At 36.0% G+C, this 16,280-nt stretch overlaps 1 protein-coding gene across 3 annotated transcripts in view; it reads right to left on the reverse strand.

Annotated features, from left to right (window-relative positions):
- Positions 1–16,280, reverse strand: part of LOC150110504 (tetraspanin-5-like) — a 108,006-nt gene that overhangs the window by 58,506 nt on the left and 33,220 nt on the right. For all 3 annotated transcript variants that reach the window (XM_090394258.1, XM_090394249.1, XM_090394241.1), the window contains exon 4: positions 5,937–6,035. In XM_090394258.1, coding sequence (XP_090250384.1) covers positions 5,937–6,035 — 99 coding nt within the window. The remainder of the gene's footprint in view (positions 1–5,936; positions 6,036–16,280) is intronic.

Genomic DNA, 16,280 nt, shown 5'->3' on the forward strand with positions numbered 1-16,280 from the left:
CTGTTCATTTGCTTTATATTTGCAGGTTACTGAAAGTTGACATTACGTGGACCACCAGCTACCTGATTTGATTTGATTGGAATTACACTGACAACTCAGATCTATGATATGAGTATATTAAATGTGGTAACTGCATGTGCTCTCTCAGTGAGTTCCTTTGTGGGACAAAAAATTCACTGCTACCACAGTGATAATGGCTAACTAACCTTTAGTTGAAAAGCTCTTAACAAATTTTGTGTAAAACAAGATCCGAATCCAACTCTTTCAACCAAAGGACAAAATACTACATTTGTCAATGTCCAATCTTTATTTTTCTACTAAAACATGACTTACCATGCATTTAAGAACTATTAACCAAGCACTTCTGCCAGAAGTCTGACTTCACTTCAATATGTTCATTATAGGACAAGTGGAAAGTTCTAGCTTAAGTCCTATATAGCAACAACGCTATTTTAAGTGTGCTATTGTAAACAAATTTAAAAATAAACTCTATAGCATTGTGAACAAATTTGCACCATAATATACATTCCAAAATTGCTTATTTGCTGATTGGAAAATATCTAATTTACTCACCACAATGTTCACCTCTAAAATGTGCCATGCCACTAATTGGAAAGGGAGATCAATCTAAGATTTCTGGTGATTAGCAGATGAAGAGAAACCACACAGAATACATTCAAATGTGAAAGTACTAAAACATTTATTCAAGCTTAACAGTTGAAAACTAAACCCACAATTAAATAACATACAAGTAACTTTTATTGGTGCCATATTTAAGCATCAAACTCCTACAGATTAAATTTAAGTGGATTAGTTGCGATTAGAGATCTAGTGAAATTTTTGTAGTACTTCATTATGATAAAAAGAAGCTATATATCAAATTGAGTTTATCTAGCTATTACCAACAAAATCAAAGTATCTTAAATTAAATTTGAGATACTTTTGGTATATTCTTTTCATGATAGGAATATACCAAATTCCATGGCCGCAGCCCTTGGATGAAATATACAAAGCTTTTATTTATATTCCAGAAACAACATATGACTATCATATATTTCAGCTTGAATTACATGGCCAGCAATAAAATGTAAACTGACACTCAGTGAGTGTTTTTTAATTGCAACAGCTAGCACTTACTATAAGATGCATATAGCATCATGTTATTTTTAATAGCACATTTCAATGAATTACCAAGAATATATGCAGTGACTCTTAGGCCAAATACTATGAAGAATCAGACTAGAAACACTTACATTAAATATCATTGTGTCTGAATTCAATTTACTTTAACTTCACCAGTTTATTCTCTCTTAAGGGGTACTCAAGGGCCAAAGCTGTATAACTGAGAGGAAACCTCCACATAGCATTTAAAGTAATGAAGAGAACCGACCAGGGCTTCTGACCTAATGTCCAATCCTCACCTTCTTGTGTTGCATCCTGTTAGGTATCTCTACCTGGATACTGAACGAATGAGAATGGGCTGGCAATTTGTGATTTAGTCGAGCAAATTGAATTCTTATTGGCTTAAACAACAATATAAAATGACGGTACAACATGACAGAATTTCATGCTGGATGGGGCATCACCAGGTTAAACAACAGGGGCCTTGTTTTCACCAGGGAACCAGGGCAAACAGCAAAAAGTCATCTACTGGAAAAATCTTAATACACAGACCCCAACTCAGCATCAGAGTTCAAAATTAGTACCATTAACATAAAAAGCCTAAATGGCAAAGGAATGGAGCTAGCTGAGGAATTGGATAAGTACCAGAACGACATGACAGGGGTGACTGAATCAAAAAAGACAAAGACTGGTGAGATCTTTCAAAGCAATAAATAAAAATGTTATATTCTAGCAATAACAATCAGGAAAAATAAAGGGTAGCTATAGTATTCAACACTAAATATGAAGCTAATCTTCAATAGCAGGCAATATCAAAATGGGGAAATTGGACAATGAGATTTATTTGTGCCTATGATCCACAGAAGATTCTACTAAGGAAAAAGTGGAGGAAGTTTTTGAGGCTTTAGAGAAAGCAACTGATGCAATGAAAAAAAAATAAGCTGGTCCTTGTCGAGGATCTAAATAAGAGAGTAGACATGATTGTCAGACAATACAAAAATATTTTGAGAAAATTTGGAGAAAAGAGTAAAGCTAATAATAACAGCAAATATCTGTTGGATTTCTGTGTTATTGTTGACAGTGATGTTTTCTCACTGGTGCAGGACAATAGAGTGTTGAGAGGATTTGAAATCGGAAGCGATCACCATTTAGCCTTGAGCAGGATAAAATTAAAATTCATATTGAAAAGAAGAACATGTAAGAAAGTTTTAAAGCAAATAAAAGATGAGCAGCTCTCAGATGTGAACTGTAGACTAAAATACACAAACATTATTGAAGAAAAAATGAAAGAGCTTGAGAATAGGAACCAAACCATGGAGATTCAGTGGCAAATCCTGAAAAAAACATGAATTGATTCAGCCAGAGAGGCATGTTGTGAGGTTGTCTGCAAGGTTAGAAAAATCAGAACTCCATGGTGGACATAGGAAGTTAAAGAGGCAGTGAAGGAAAAGAAGAAAGCATATCAAAAGTTCTGGCAAATAAGTCAGCTTCTGCTCTTAGAGAATACAGAGGCAAATGTAAGAAAACTAAACACTTTGTAAAACTAGCTAAACAAAAGTCATGGGAAGACTTTGGTAAGAACATCGAAAATAAATATCAAGGTGGCAAGGTATTCTGGAGATTGTTGAAAAAGCTCAGAAATGGTGGAGAGCATGCTAAAAGGAATTAGAGATGATAAAGGTGACATGAAAACTGAAGATAAAGATATCCTTAATTGTATGGGGTAATTACTTCAAAAAATTCCTAAATGAAACAATCAGTGACAGCACAGCAGTAAAGAACTCAACAGGCCTGCAATCAGGAATACATATCCATACTTGAAGTAGAAAAAAACATCAAAAGCTGAAAGGTAGAAAGGCAGAGTAGATAATATTCGACCAGAAATGTTCAAGTATGGAGATAAGTCTTACAGTGGCTGCACTGCATAGTTTAGAAGTCCTGGACAGAGGGGACAAATTCTAGATGACTGGAGTAGAGTTCTCATAGTACCCATATTAAAAATGGAAATAAAACTGAATGTGAGAGATTATTTCCCCTACTGAGTGCTCCTGGTAAGATTTATACAAGTATACTTGAGAAACAGCTGAGAACAATTGTGGAAGGGAAGCTTGGTGAAGAATAAGCTGGATTCAGACCAAATAGAGGCTGTCAGGATCAGATTTTCACTTTACGACAAATAGTTAAGAAATCATGGGAATATAACAAAGATCTCTAAGTTTTAGAGATCTGGAAAAGGCATATGACAGGGTACCAAGAGAAAAGCTATTCAAAATGCAACAGTTTTGTGTTAATAGGGCATTATACCAAGCAATAGTCTTTATTTGAGTTGAAGTTTGAAGTCAGCAGTTAGAACTGAAGAAAGTACAGGAAGATGGTTTAATGTTAAATCTGGATGTCAGAAAGGATGTACATTATCACCTCTGTATTATATGCAATACAATACAGAGGGGATAATATAATATAAAATAAGATAGCTAGATAAGATAATATAATGAAAACACTAAATTAGCTGTATAAAGACAGTGTTCAAACCAATTTTAAATTATCAATATCATTTCAAAATAAAAATGAGGATATTAGGAAAGAGCTTCACGTTGTTTGCATCCAGGTATGTGTTAGTAGAGTTGATCTCAGGTGATATGGCCACTTAAACAGAATGGGAGAGGAAAGATTATCAAAACAAGTGTACTCTGCCAGGTTTGCAGAAACAAGACCCAGAGGAAAACCAAGATATAGGTGGATTGATACAGCAAAAAGTGCCTTATTCTAGTAGTAAGACTTATACGTTGGTTAGACATAACTGGTAATTAATTTACGTAATTGACAACGCATATAAAGTAAATTAATTAAAGATAACTTTAATGAATCACTTCTATATTTCGGCAATGTCACATTGCCATCTTCGGGAACATAAAGATATGGTATGTGCACTAAGGAACTAACAAAGCAAATGAGGAAGAAAATAAGAACTAATTTTGTTCCTAAAGTCCTAATGGTGCCCTCTTGCGGGCTAATTTGGTAGTCTTGGCAGTTGGGCTGAAGTTCTCAAAATGAAAGTCTCCCAAATTTGGGGCAGTTTCATGCACCCAAATTTGTTGAGGTTAGGAACGTTTTTTAGAGCTGCTGAAGATTCTTTGAATAGTCTTTCGTATTTAAACTTGCTGCGATGGATTATTTTTGTCTTCTTCCAACGAATTTTATGGTGGGTATCTAAGGCATGGTCTGCCAGCCCAAAGCGGCTGTACTGGTGAAACCGGATGTAGTCTTGGTGTTCTGAAATCCTGATATTTGTTGTTCTGCCTGTTTGGCCAAAGTAGGACAATTTGCAGCTGCAAGGGACCTGGTATACACCAGGTAGGTCTAGGGGAAGTGGTTGGTCTTTGGTAGAGCGGATAAGGGATGCCAACTTATTATATGGTCTGTAACAGGAAGTAAGGTCATTTTTTTTTTTTTTTTTTTTTGAGGATATTAGTTATTTTTTCAGAGGTTTCAGAGGTTCACCTCTGAAAAAATAACTAATATCCTCAAAAAATATGACCTTACTTCCTGTTACAGACCATATAATAAGTTGGCATCCCTTATCCGCTCTACCAAAGACCAACCACTTCCCCTAGACCTACCTGGTGTATACCAGGTCCCTTGCAGCTGCAAATTGTCCTACTTTGGCCAAACAGGCAGAACAACAAATATCAGGATTTCAGAACACCAAGACTACATCCGGTTTCACCAGTACAGCCGCTCTGGGCTGGCAGACCATGCCTTAGATACCCACCATAAAATTCGTTGGAAGAAGACAAAAATAATCCATCGCAGCAAGTTTAAATACGAAAGACTATTCAAAGAATCTTCAGCAGCTCTAAAAAACGTTCCTAACCTCAACAAATTTGGGTGCATGAAACTGCCCCAAATTTGGGAGACTTTCATTTTGAGAACTTCAGCCCAACTGCCAAGACTACCAAATTAGCCCGCAAGAGGGCACCATTAGGACTTTAGGAACAAAATTAGTTCTTATTTTCTTCCTCATTTGCTTTGTTAGTTCCTTAGTGCACATACCATATCTTTATGTTCCCAAAGATGGCAATGTGACATTGCCGAAATATAGAAGTGATTCATTAAAGTTATCTTTAATTAATTTACTTTATATGCGTTGTCAATTCCGTAAATTAATTACCAAAAAGTGCCTTAGAAGACAGAAATATAAGATCTGATAACGTTGAAGTTTTGACAGGTAACAGATTGATTTGGAGGAAAATTGTAGAATAGGCAGTTAGTAATGATGTCACTTTTTCATGTAGTACGATCATATCATGTACACCCTTGAGGGTACATGTGAGGAATTTGATGATGATGCCCTGTAGTACCCTTCCTTCCTTCTACATATCCACAAACTTCTCCAGTCAATTGCAAATCCACTGTGTGTATCTCTCTTTCAATATTTGATAAACCTTACACTAAAAATTGAATAAAGCTTTAGAATATCTATTTCTATAACTTGAATGATCTCTCCAAGCTATTCTTATGTAGGTTCTGATAATTTTATTAACTTCAATGGCAGCAAAAGTCAGTCTTGTTACATTTTTTTTTTTTTTTTTTTTTGTAATTTTCTCTTGAGGCTATGAATACTTCCTGTTACAAACTGGAAGTATTCATAGCCAGTATTAAATTTTTCTTCTTTCTCATTAACTTTCGACATTTGTACAGTAGAAGTAAAGTATATGCAAATTTGTAATGTTTGTAATTACCTCTTTTAAGAGGTAAGAATGGGGCAATTAGTGTCTACCTTTCCCATATTTTCAATCTGAAATTGCACTTACCCATTGTTCCTGTATCCAGTCAATGAGATTTTGCCTGTCAGGATCTTCTCTATAATGAATAATAAAGGCTTGAAACCCATTTGTAGCCTGCAGTTTCAGCTATAACAAAATACTAAATATTATCGAGTATATTTATTAAGTTGGCTTTACATACATAATTCATGCATAAATTATATATATAAGACAAATAGATGAGAAATTATGAAAATATAATAAGGATCTCTATTTGAGTTTTGTAGATCTGAAAAGGCATATGACAATGATATGGTACATTATATCAAGCAACACAGTCTATATTTGAGAAGTCAGCAATTAGAATTGAGGAAGGTAAAGGAAGATCATTTGATGTTAAACAAGGTATGAGGCAGGAGTGCACATTATATCTATTGTTATACATTGTTAATCAAATTACATTATGAAAAAAATAAGGCATTAGGCCTGATATCAAAATTGGAGATATTCCACTCAGTTCTCCACTTTATGCAGATGATAATGATCTCCTAAACAATCCAGCAGAAGTTTTCTTTCTTATCTATAAATATATAGATAAGAAAGAAATCAGTCAAAAAAAAACTAAACTAGCTGTATACAAGACAGTGTTCAAATCCATTTTATCTTACAGATCTAAGAGGCTAACTAGAAATAAAACATTATCAAAGATTGGAGACCATATAAGAGTTCTGAAAAAGATTACAAAAGTGAACAGATTGTATCTTTGGCAAAATCATATTAAAAATGATGATATTAGGAAGGAACTGAGCATTGTCAACATTCAGGAGCATGTGGGTAGAGCTAACGCCAGGTGATATTATTATTACACCCTCCATGGAGTCAGCAGACTCACCGTGGGAGACTCATTCAACTGATAACAAATCTATCCTACTGAATCTTATAAATCCTTGATGCTCCTGCATTAATAACATATTCCAGTAATGCATTCCATTCACTTACAATTCTCGATGCAAAAAAGTCTACTTCTCTTCACACCCCTCTTCATCACATTCTTACATAACTTCTGGGATGGCCTCTGGTTCTTCCTTTCTCATCTTTTATACTTTTTATAATCCCCTCTGGATTAATCCACTAAAATCTCCTCGCTAACTTAAATGTCTCTATCATATCACCTCTTTTCTTCCTATCTGCCAAACTATGCAATCTACATTTCTTCAGCCTCTCTCTCTCTCTCTCTCTCAATAGCCAGCATTCCATAGTCCTGATATTGTCTTAGTCATTCTTCTCTGGACCCTTTCTAATGTTTCTACATCACATTGAAAACCTAGTGACCAAATCTGAGCACAGTAGTACAAGTGTGGTCTGCTGAGTAGTTTATATAGTGGCCTAATCACCTCCTTATCCCAACATGCCAGAATACTTTGTATCATAGCGGCATTATAATGTGCAGTCTTTGCAACACTTGCAATATGCCCTTTAAACTTCAGTCTACTACCAACTATCACTCCCAAATCTCAAATCTCATCCACTTCCTACTGTACTGCAGGAAGTGGATGAGATATATTTGCAACACCTTGCACTTATTAATATTAAAACTACAACCCCACTCCTTTGTCCAGGTCAAGTCTATTCAAATCTTCCTGAAGAGAATTAATATCAGCAATACAAATTATAATTCTCCCCAACTTTGCATCATCAGCAAACAACTGAAGATCTCCCCACTCAGTGCACATGATATATTTACAAACAAGTTAAACAGCAGGGTGCAAGAACAGAGCTCTGGGGCAAGCAACTGGCTAGCTTCTATTCTTCCATTTTTGAGATATACTGTTCCATGATACACAACTTGCTGGTATCATTCAGAGAGCCAATTTCAGATCCATCTAACCAATACATACTATTTATTCCCATCATCTGCAGCTTGTAGACCAACTTATCATGTGGTAGTCTATTAAACCCTTTTGTAAAGCCCAAGAATATTACTGTATATGATTCTCCCTTATCTAACACAATTTTCACCTTGTCATAAAATGCAAGTAAACTGCTAAAACAAGATCTACCCTTTACAAATCCAGGATGACTATAATAAAGAATACTATGCCCATCAATCCAATCGTGTATTCTATTCTTAACCAATCTCTCCAACACCCTGACTACAACTGCAGTTATACAGACAGGTCTATAATTGGAAACCTCTACCCTAGAACAATGCTTGTGGAGTGGTACTATTTTGCTTTCTTTCCACTCCTCAGGAATCTTACATACTGCAAGACTTTCATTAAATAATCAGGTCAAGGGCATAGCTAACTGTTGTGCACATTCCTTAAGAATATGTGGCAATATGTCACCCATTCCCACAACCTTATGAACATTTAACCCAATCAACACCTGATTCTTTCACTTCCAATTCTCCTAATATACTTGCCCTTCTTCTATATATTGCACAGCATCATTTACACTGGTATCGTATATGCTGATAAAGTGCTCTTTCAATAATTCCACTGTCATGGACAATCTATGAGTCATGTCTATCTGTCAGTTGACACTGGCAGATAGACATGACTATCTGCCAGTGTCAACTTGTTATAATTATTATTTTTCTTGCTTGCCATATAGCAGAAGAATAGAAGAATTCTCTGGAATTAAGCATGGCCTGACCAGCCAATCTCCTCTCATACTGCACCTTTTCTTTGCCATGCTCATCAGCTTCCTAGCCTGCACTTTATACTCTTCATGGATCTGAATGCCACTAACTGTCTCCATAGCACATGTCACCTAAAAAACAGAATGGAAAAGTTAGCAAAGACAAGTATTTCTTGCCAGGATAGTATGAAAAAGATCCAGAAGACCAAGATCTAAGAATAACTGATTAGAAGACAAAAATATATAAAACTGTCAACAGGAAGTTTGAAATATAAACTTTTTATGCAGTACTATCATAATATTCTGCATTCTCTCCCCTCCAGAAGACACATATCAGGAATTTTGTGAGGGTAATATTGTGTGTGTGTTTTTAGTTGACAAGTAAGAAAGAAAGAAAAAAAAAAACAGAAAAAAAGTTTGTTTAATTATCAGTTTTATTTACAAAATGGTGATTTTGTTTTATGCAGTATGTTATAAATAGTTTTTGTATGTTTATCTTACTTATTGCATATAGTGGGAAATGATGATCATTACACATACCTGTTTAGCTGATTACCACTGATTTTCTTGTAATGGAATATGACCAATGAAGAATAGGATATGCACACATAATTTTATCTTATAGAGCACTCAGTCATACCACAAGGTAACCAGTTAATCGTGACCAGGTAACTTAAAACATATGCATATAGATGACAATAATTATCTTATTTCTTATCCAGTGATGATATGTGCAAGAGTTTGACTGTTAATAGTGGATATTAAAACTTCGAAAGTCAAGATGGAAGTTATTTTCCAAAATATTTCATTACATCAATTCCAATGTTTGGAACCAATCAGAATTGAATTAAGAAATGCACTAATGTAGGTGTTATGTGTAGACCTAATTTTAACATTATAATGGCATTGTTTAATTTTCCATAAACATGATATAAAACATAGATATTAGCATAATTTAATGGCATTATTAAAAATAATAAATGGTCTTGTATCACTTATAAAAATGCATAAGTAGTTAACATATTTGATTCAACACTGGTAGTTAGGTTTAAAGTTAGCTACAGTATTAACAAAAGCTTATAAAACTGGCCAGATCCAGGAATAAAAATGACTATGATATATTAGGCAACCATGGAGGGGTATAACAAGGATAGCATCTGCAAGTAAGATATTTGCCTAATTGGTGAGCTGGTGCAAAACTCTTCAAGTCATATATATAGCTTAAAAAATTGTGTAATTTGTATTTGTTTGGAAATAAATAAAAAAAAAAAAAATAGATAAATATTATGTGTATATATATTCACAATATACAGTGAATTGACTATAACAAAAGAAAAGTGAGCTCATTATCATGGCAAGCTAACCAAAAAAGTATCACGCAAAACTGTATAATACCAGTTATCAGCAGAAAAAAATAAGTAAAAAAAAAAGCAAAAAGGGCTGGCTGGCTGGAAAGTTTCTTAGTAATTTTGTAAACTTATTCATTTGATTTTTCTTTTTTTTTTGTGTAGAAGTTAAGAAAAGATATTTTAATACATATCCCATTAATGTACCAGACCCTATGGTATGTCACATAAGAAACATTTCTTTTTCATAAACTAATTTATGCAACAAGAGAGTGGCTAATCCTATTATTATAATCTACTAGCCTGTCAAGCGTTTGTGTGTTCTCTGATTTGTCCTGTGTGCATGCAAGGGGATTGAACCTCTTTCAGGAAGCAAAAGTCAAGCTACTTCACTTATGATACTGGCTAACTCATTTTCAGGTTGTTGTTGTTGTCTTATCCTTTGAAGAGTCTTAGATGTTTCTGTGTGCTCCTTGTACTTCTTTGGCTATGTCGATGATTTTGTTTGTATAGAGCTGTTGTTCAGGATAAGGATCTATTTCTTACAAGGCTGCTGTAATTGCTGGACAGGTAAAGATGTGAGTGGGTGTCAATTCAGTATTGGGGCAGTTGTTGCAGTTCCTATATGTTCTCGTATCATCTGTATTGATCTTCATTCCTCTATAATGTCCTGTTCATAGTCTTGCTATCGTGGTGGAGGTCTTCTGTCAGCACTGATTTCAGGAATTTGATGTTGTATCACTTATGCTAGTGCATTGGCATCAGCAAGGGTTATCATTTGAGTTTCTTGGTTGAGTTCTCTGGCCTCTTTTGCTAATTTATCAGCTGCTTCATTGTAATCAACGCCTACATGAGCAGGAATCCATCGTAAAATGGAACTTTTTCCTAAACACTTTAGTTGATTTAAGAGTTTATGGATGTCTTGTGTGAGCTTGGTATTGCCATTTTTGATTGCCTCCATAGCTGATCTTGAGTCACTGTAAATCATAATTCCTTCAGATTGTTGAGATGATGATCGGCGGGAGTTTATGAAAATGAAAAATGACCATCTTCTTCATGAGGAAGTGGAAGTGATCGGTAAGGAGATACTGGAAGTTAAAGCTGAGTTTAATGTGTTAAACAGAGAAATTAGGACTATAGAGATTACTTTAGCTGAAGTAACTAGAACAGGATTACATATGGGTGAGTCTTTGGTGAATGATTCAGTAATAAATAGTATGGGAGTGATTGGGAGTCAACATAATAAAACCACAAGTGGCCAAGAAGAAATGAGATGTAGTGAGAGTGGGGGGGGTAAGTAATAGAGAGTTGAGTAATGAAGCTGGGAGAGTCATGCTGAATAGTGTAGAGAATGAGTCCATGAGTGTGAACTTGAATGAAGTTAATAGTGGTAAAATATATGGTGATTCTATGATTAAGGGTATGGAGAGTGGTATGCATGAGGAGTGCTTGGCTGATGGTACAATAGAAAGAGTGGCTTTAGCAATAAAGAGAGGGCATGAAACAGACAAGATGATAGTTATGGTGGGTACGAATGACCTGAGAGGTAGTATAAATCGGGTAGGAAAAGATTTAAGAACATTATTAGATACTGTGAAGAGGAAAAGTGTCAATGGGAGAATAGTGTGTGTGCTGCCTCGTTTTGACAATTACGAGTTAAGTAGACGAGCAATGATAATGAATGATATGATTGCAAGAATGTGCAGAAAAAGAGGTCTGGAGTTTGTTGATGTTTGGAGTGTGTTTGAAGGAAAAAGGCAGTTGTATGCTAGAGATGGACTGCATCTTAACATGGAAGGACATAAGAGATTGAAGAAGTTATTGTTTTCTGAACAGGTTGAAGTTATTGGGCAGGGAAACTAATATTGAAAAGGTTGAGTGTAAGAGAGAGAAACTTTAGCACTGATTGTGTATTTATTGATCCTTATAGGCAGATTAAATTGCAGAAGAGAGGGGAAAAAAATCGGCATAGGACTACGGTAGTTAGTGATTTATATATCAGTTCTAAAGCCGGTACAAGATCTAGAGGGAATCTGCAATTTTTGTATACCAATGCTAGAAGCATTAGAAATAAGAGAGAAGAATTTTTGGCATTAGTCAGTGAAATCTCACCAAAAGTTGTAGGCATTAGTGAAACTTGGCTGTCAGCAGAAGATGTGGTCACTGGAATTGAATGTGATGGGTACAGTATTTTCAGGGAGGATAGAGAAGATAGAACAGGAGGAGGAGTACTGTTGATGATAGCTGATGTGTTGCAGCCAAAGAAAGTAGTATATCATGATGATAGACATGTGAATGAGAGTTCATTTGAGGCAGTCTGGTGCGAAATAGTGACCAACGCAACCAAATATACAGTTGGATGCTGCTATAGGCCAGGGAGTACAGGGGGAGATATTGAATTCATGCATCAGCAACTTAGTGCAATGAGTGAAGGCTTAGTGATTATTATGGGGGATTTTAATTATGGTGATATCAATTGGAAGGAGGAAATATCACGTAGCAAAAAGGAAATGGAGTTCATACATCTGCTACGAGATAATTACTTGAAACAGCACGTAACCGAAGGGACACGTGGTGTGAGAGTGTTGGACTTGGTTATTGGTTCAGAGGTTATATGCATAAGTAAGGTGACCTCGTTACCTCCAGTTGGTGAAAGCGATCATGTGGTATTGACTTGGGAGGTTGCAAAATCTGTGGATTTTTCTATTAAGAAGGGGTATGTACGAAACTACAGGTTAGGCAATTATAACAAGCTTCGGAGTGAGCTTGCAGCCATCCCATGGCAGAACATATTGCAAGGGAAAGATGTTAGCAGTGCTTGGGATAAAATCAGCGGGTATCTGAGGAAAGCAATATCAGATTGTGTCCCCATGGTCAGGAGGTCAAACAAGGCAGGCATTAGATGGATGAGCAGTAGTATCAAGCTTGAACTACAAAAAAAGAAAATGTTATGGAGAATTTACAAGGAGAAGGGCGATCAGGACACCCATGAGCAGTACAAGGCTCAAGCTAGGAAGGTTACCAGCATAGTAAGAAAAGCTAAATCAGATTATGAGAAGACCTTAGCCAAAGAGATCAAGGGTAATCCCAAAGAGTTCTTCCGCTATGTGGCAAGTAAGAGGAAGAATGACTTCGGAAGGATAACCTTAGTGGGTGCTGATGGTATTGAGGTGACAAAATCAGATGTAATAGTCGAGTTACTGAGTGATCACTTCTCAAAAGTCTATCACCCAAGTGAGGATATCTCTATACCTATAGCAATACCTAATGTGAGAATTGAAGCTAAAGAATCAGAGGTATTAAATATATTGCGAAACTTAAATGCAAACACTGCAGTAGGCTTAGATGGAATATCAGCTCGGGTGTTGCGTGAATGTGCAAATGAATTGTCAACCCCTCTTACCTGGATATTTAATTTAAGTTTGAACTCTGGTATGGTCCCTAGGGAGTGGAAGTTAGGCAAAGTGGTTCCTTTGCATAAGGGTGGCTCTAAAACTGTAGTATTGAATTACAGACCAATCACCATCTCAGGAGTAGTGGTAAAAGTATTGGAAAAGTTGGTTAAAGACAAAATTCAAGAATGGGTGGATCAGGATATGATACTCTATAGAGGCCAACATGGTTTTGTTAAAGGTAGATCCTGCCTTAGCAATCTATTAACTATCCATAATAGAATAACATCAGAGTTGGACAAAGGAACTGGCTACACAGTGGTACTTCTGGATTTTGCTAAGGCTTTTGACAGGATACCCCATAGAACACTGTTACGCAAATTGGAGCAGATGGGAATGGATATTAAATTGGTGATATGGATAGGAGAATGGCTCAGGGAGAGATACCATAAGGTGGTGTATGGAGGAGCCGAATCCAGAATGAGGCAGGTGACCAGTGGTGTGCCTCAGGGCTCTGTGCTTGGGCCAATGTTGTTTAATTTGTATATAAATGATATAGGAAACGGCTTAAAGGGAGATATTCAGTTGTTTGCTGATGATGCAAAGTTGTGTAGTGCAATAAAAAAATCAAGCTGATGTTGAAAGTTTGCAGGAGGATTTAAATAAGCTGGTAAAATGGGCAAAAGAAAATGGATGTCAGTTCAATGTGGAAAAGTGTAAAGTCTTGCATTTTGGGATTAAAAGATTACCAGCTGTGTACTACATAGATGGAAAGGTACTCCAAGAGATTGATGAGGCTAGGGACTTAGGGGTATTGGTAGATAAGGAGATGAAGTTCAGAGGACACATTGCTAAGGTGTCCAAGATTGCACATAGGATTACTTGGTTGTTGAGGAACACACTGACATCCAGAGATAAAGAGGTTATTATTCCCCTTTATAAAGCATTGATACTTCCACATTTGGATTACTGTGCTCAGGTCTGGTCACCTGGATTCCTTGAAGATGAGGAGGCTGTGGAGAGGGTTCAGAGAAGAGTGACCAAGTTGGTGAGTGATATAAAAAATGCTCCCTACATTGATAGATTGAGAGCTTGTGGATTGCAGAGATTGGTTGATAGGCGAAGAAGAGGGGATATGATAGAAACATTCAAATTACTAAAAGGTTTTTATAGGATTGATGCAGGGGAAATGTTTCAGCTGTGTGATAGTGATGGAAGAACAAGAGGTCATCTCTGGAAATTAAAGAAGAGTGTGGTTAACAAAGGTGTCAGAACAAGGTTTTTTGCCTGGAGGGTGGTGAATGAGTGGAATTCATTGCCTGACTTTGTTGTGAGCTCTTCATCTGTAAATGAATTCAAGAAGAGATATGACAGATATTGTTTTGCTAGTTTGGGTCTCCCGCGATGAGTCTACTGACTCCATGGAGATACCCGTAATAATAATAATAATAATGATAGTTTTAAGTAGGCTTCAAGTGCTTTATTTATTGCATAGATTTCACTATTAAAATTGGAAGCGATTCTCCCAGATCCAACTTTTATTGAAAGTTTTTCACCTTTCGGGAGTAGAAGGAGAACACCAGCGCCTCCATTAATCATATTGGTGTCTGATGATCCATTGTTATAACAAATAATCTGTTTGGAGGATGAAAGAAGGTTGATAGTATTTAGGCCTTTTTCTTTGAGCATTTCTTTTGGTTCTTTTTTTTGTACAGTTTGGTAAGGTTTAGATTTATGGAGGTATCTGAAGGTAAAGGATGGAAAATAGAGGTTTTTTGTTTATGTGGGCATTTAACTGATCAAGACCTATTTCTTTCCTGATAGTGTCATCATAATGTAAAGTTGATGATCTGTGAAGTTTGCATTTTTGATTCCAATGTTCATAAGTTTTTAGGGAGATATGATCACTTTGGTAGCTTCTGATATTATTTATGAATTTTATGGTGGCAAATTTTTGTCTGTCCTCCAGCAGATCAAGCCCACATTCCTGTTGGGCTCTGATATTGTTAGTGGATGAGACTGCACCAATGATAATCTTGGATGCTTTTGCTTGTATTTTGTCTAATTTTTTTCTTTACCGATGAGGCCGAAGGTGACCAGATAGGTGCTGCATATTCCATTATTGGTCTTATTAGTGTAGTGTAAGTAGTTTTGAGGATTTTTGGCTTTGTGCCCCAATTTGTTCCACAAAGCCTTTTCAGTATATTTAATTTTTTTTAGAGCTCTGTTGGAAGTGTTAGAGATGTGTTGTGCAAAACATAATACCAAAATACCAAGGTATTTTGGATTTGTGACTTTTTCAATTAGCTTGTTGTTGATCATGACTTTGGGATTGTAGGAATGTCTATTTTTCCTGTCTATACTAAAGGTGCTTAGTTTTGTTTTGTCTGGGTTGATTTTGAGTTTAAGTTCAACTGACCATTTTTCTAATCCTCTCATGGATTTGTTTAGAATCTCCTCTGATTCTCTGATTTAGCACTAGTGTGCCAGATAGCTATATCATCTGCATAGCAAGTAACTATTGTGTCTTCTGTAAGGTAGGGATGAATGTTATTAACATATAGAAGGAACAGTAAGAGAGTGAGTACTGAGCCCTGGGGAACACCAGCCCAGGTTCTCTGCTCTTTTGATATTGCTGCATTCATTCTGACTTTGATCTTTCTTCCTCTAATGAAATCAACAATCCAGATTAAAGCATTTCCTCTAATTCCAATATCATGTATTGTTTGTATTAATTTTTTGATCCAAACACGATCGAAAGCAACAGTCATATCAAGGAATATTGCAGTTGTCTTTTTTGTTGGTTTTTCCTGAAATGAGTCTATTATTGTTTGGCAGAAGTGGAATAATTGATCTGTTGTCGAATGATGGGTTCTATAGGCAGTTTGGTAGTAGTTGATTTTCTTATTTTTTGTCAGCCGGTGCATAAGCCTGGAGTGAACGATTCTTTCAGTAATTTTACAAAGTATGCTAGTTAATGCGATAGGTCTATAACTTTGACATTCTGCAGC

The sequence above is a fragment of the Typopeltis vanoorti genome, chromosome 1 (genome assembly GCF_054136105.1).
Source record: "Typopeltis vanoorti isolate ZY-2024b chromosome 1, IOZ_Tvanoo_1.0, whole genome shotgun sequence".
In the NCBI taxonomy this organism is placed as follows: domain Eukaryota; kingdom Metazoa; phylum Arthropoda; class Arachnida; order Uropygi; family Thelyphonidae; genus Typopeltis; species Typopeltis vanoorti.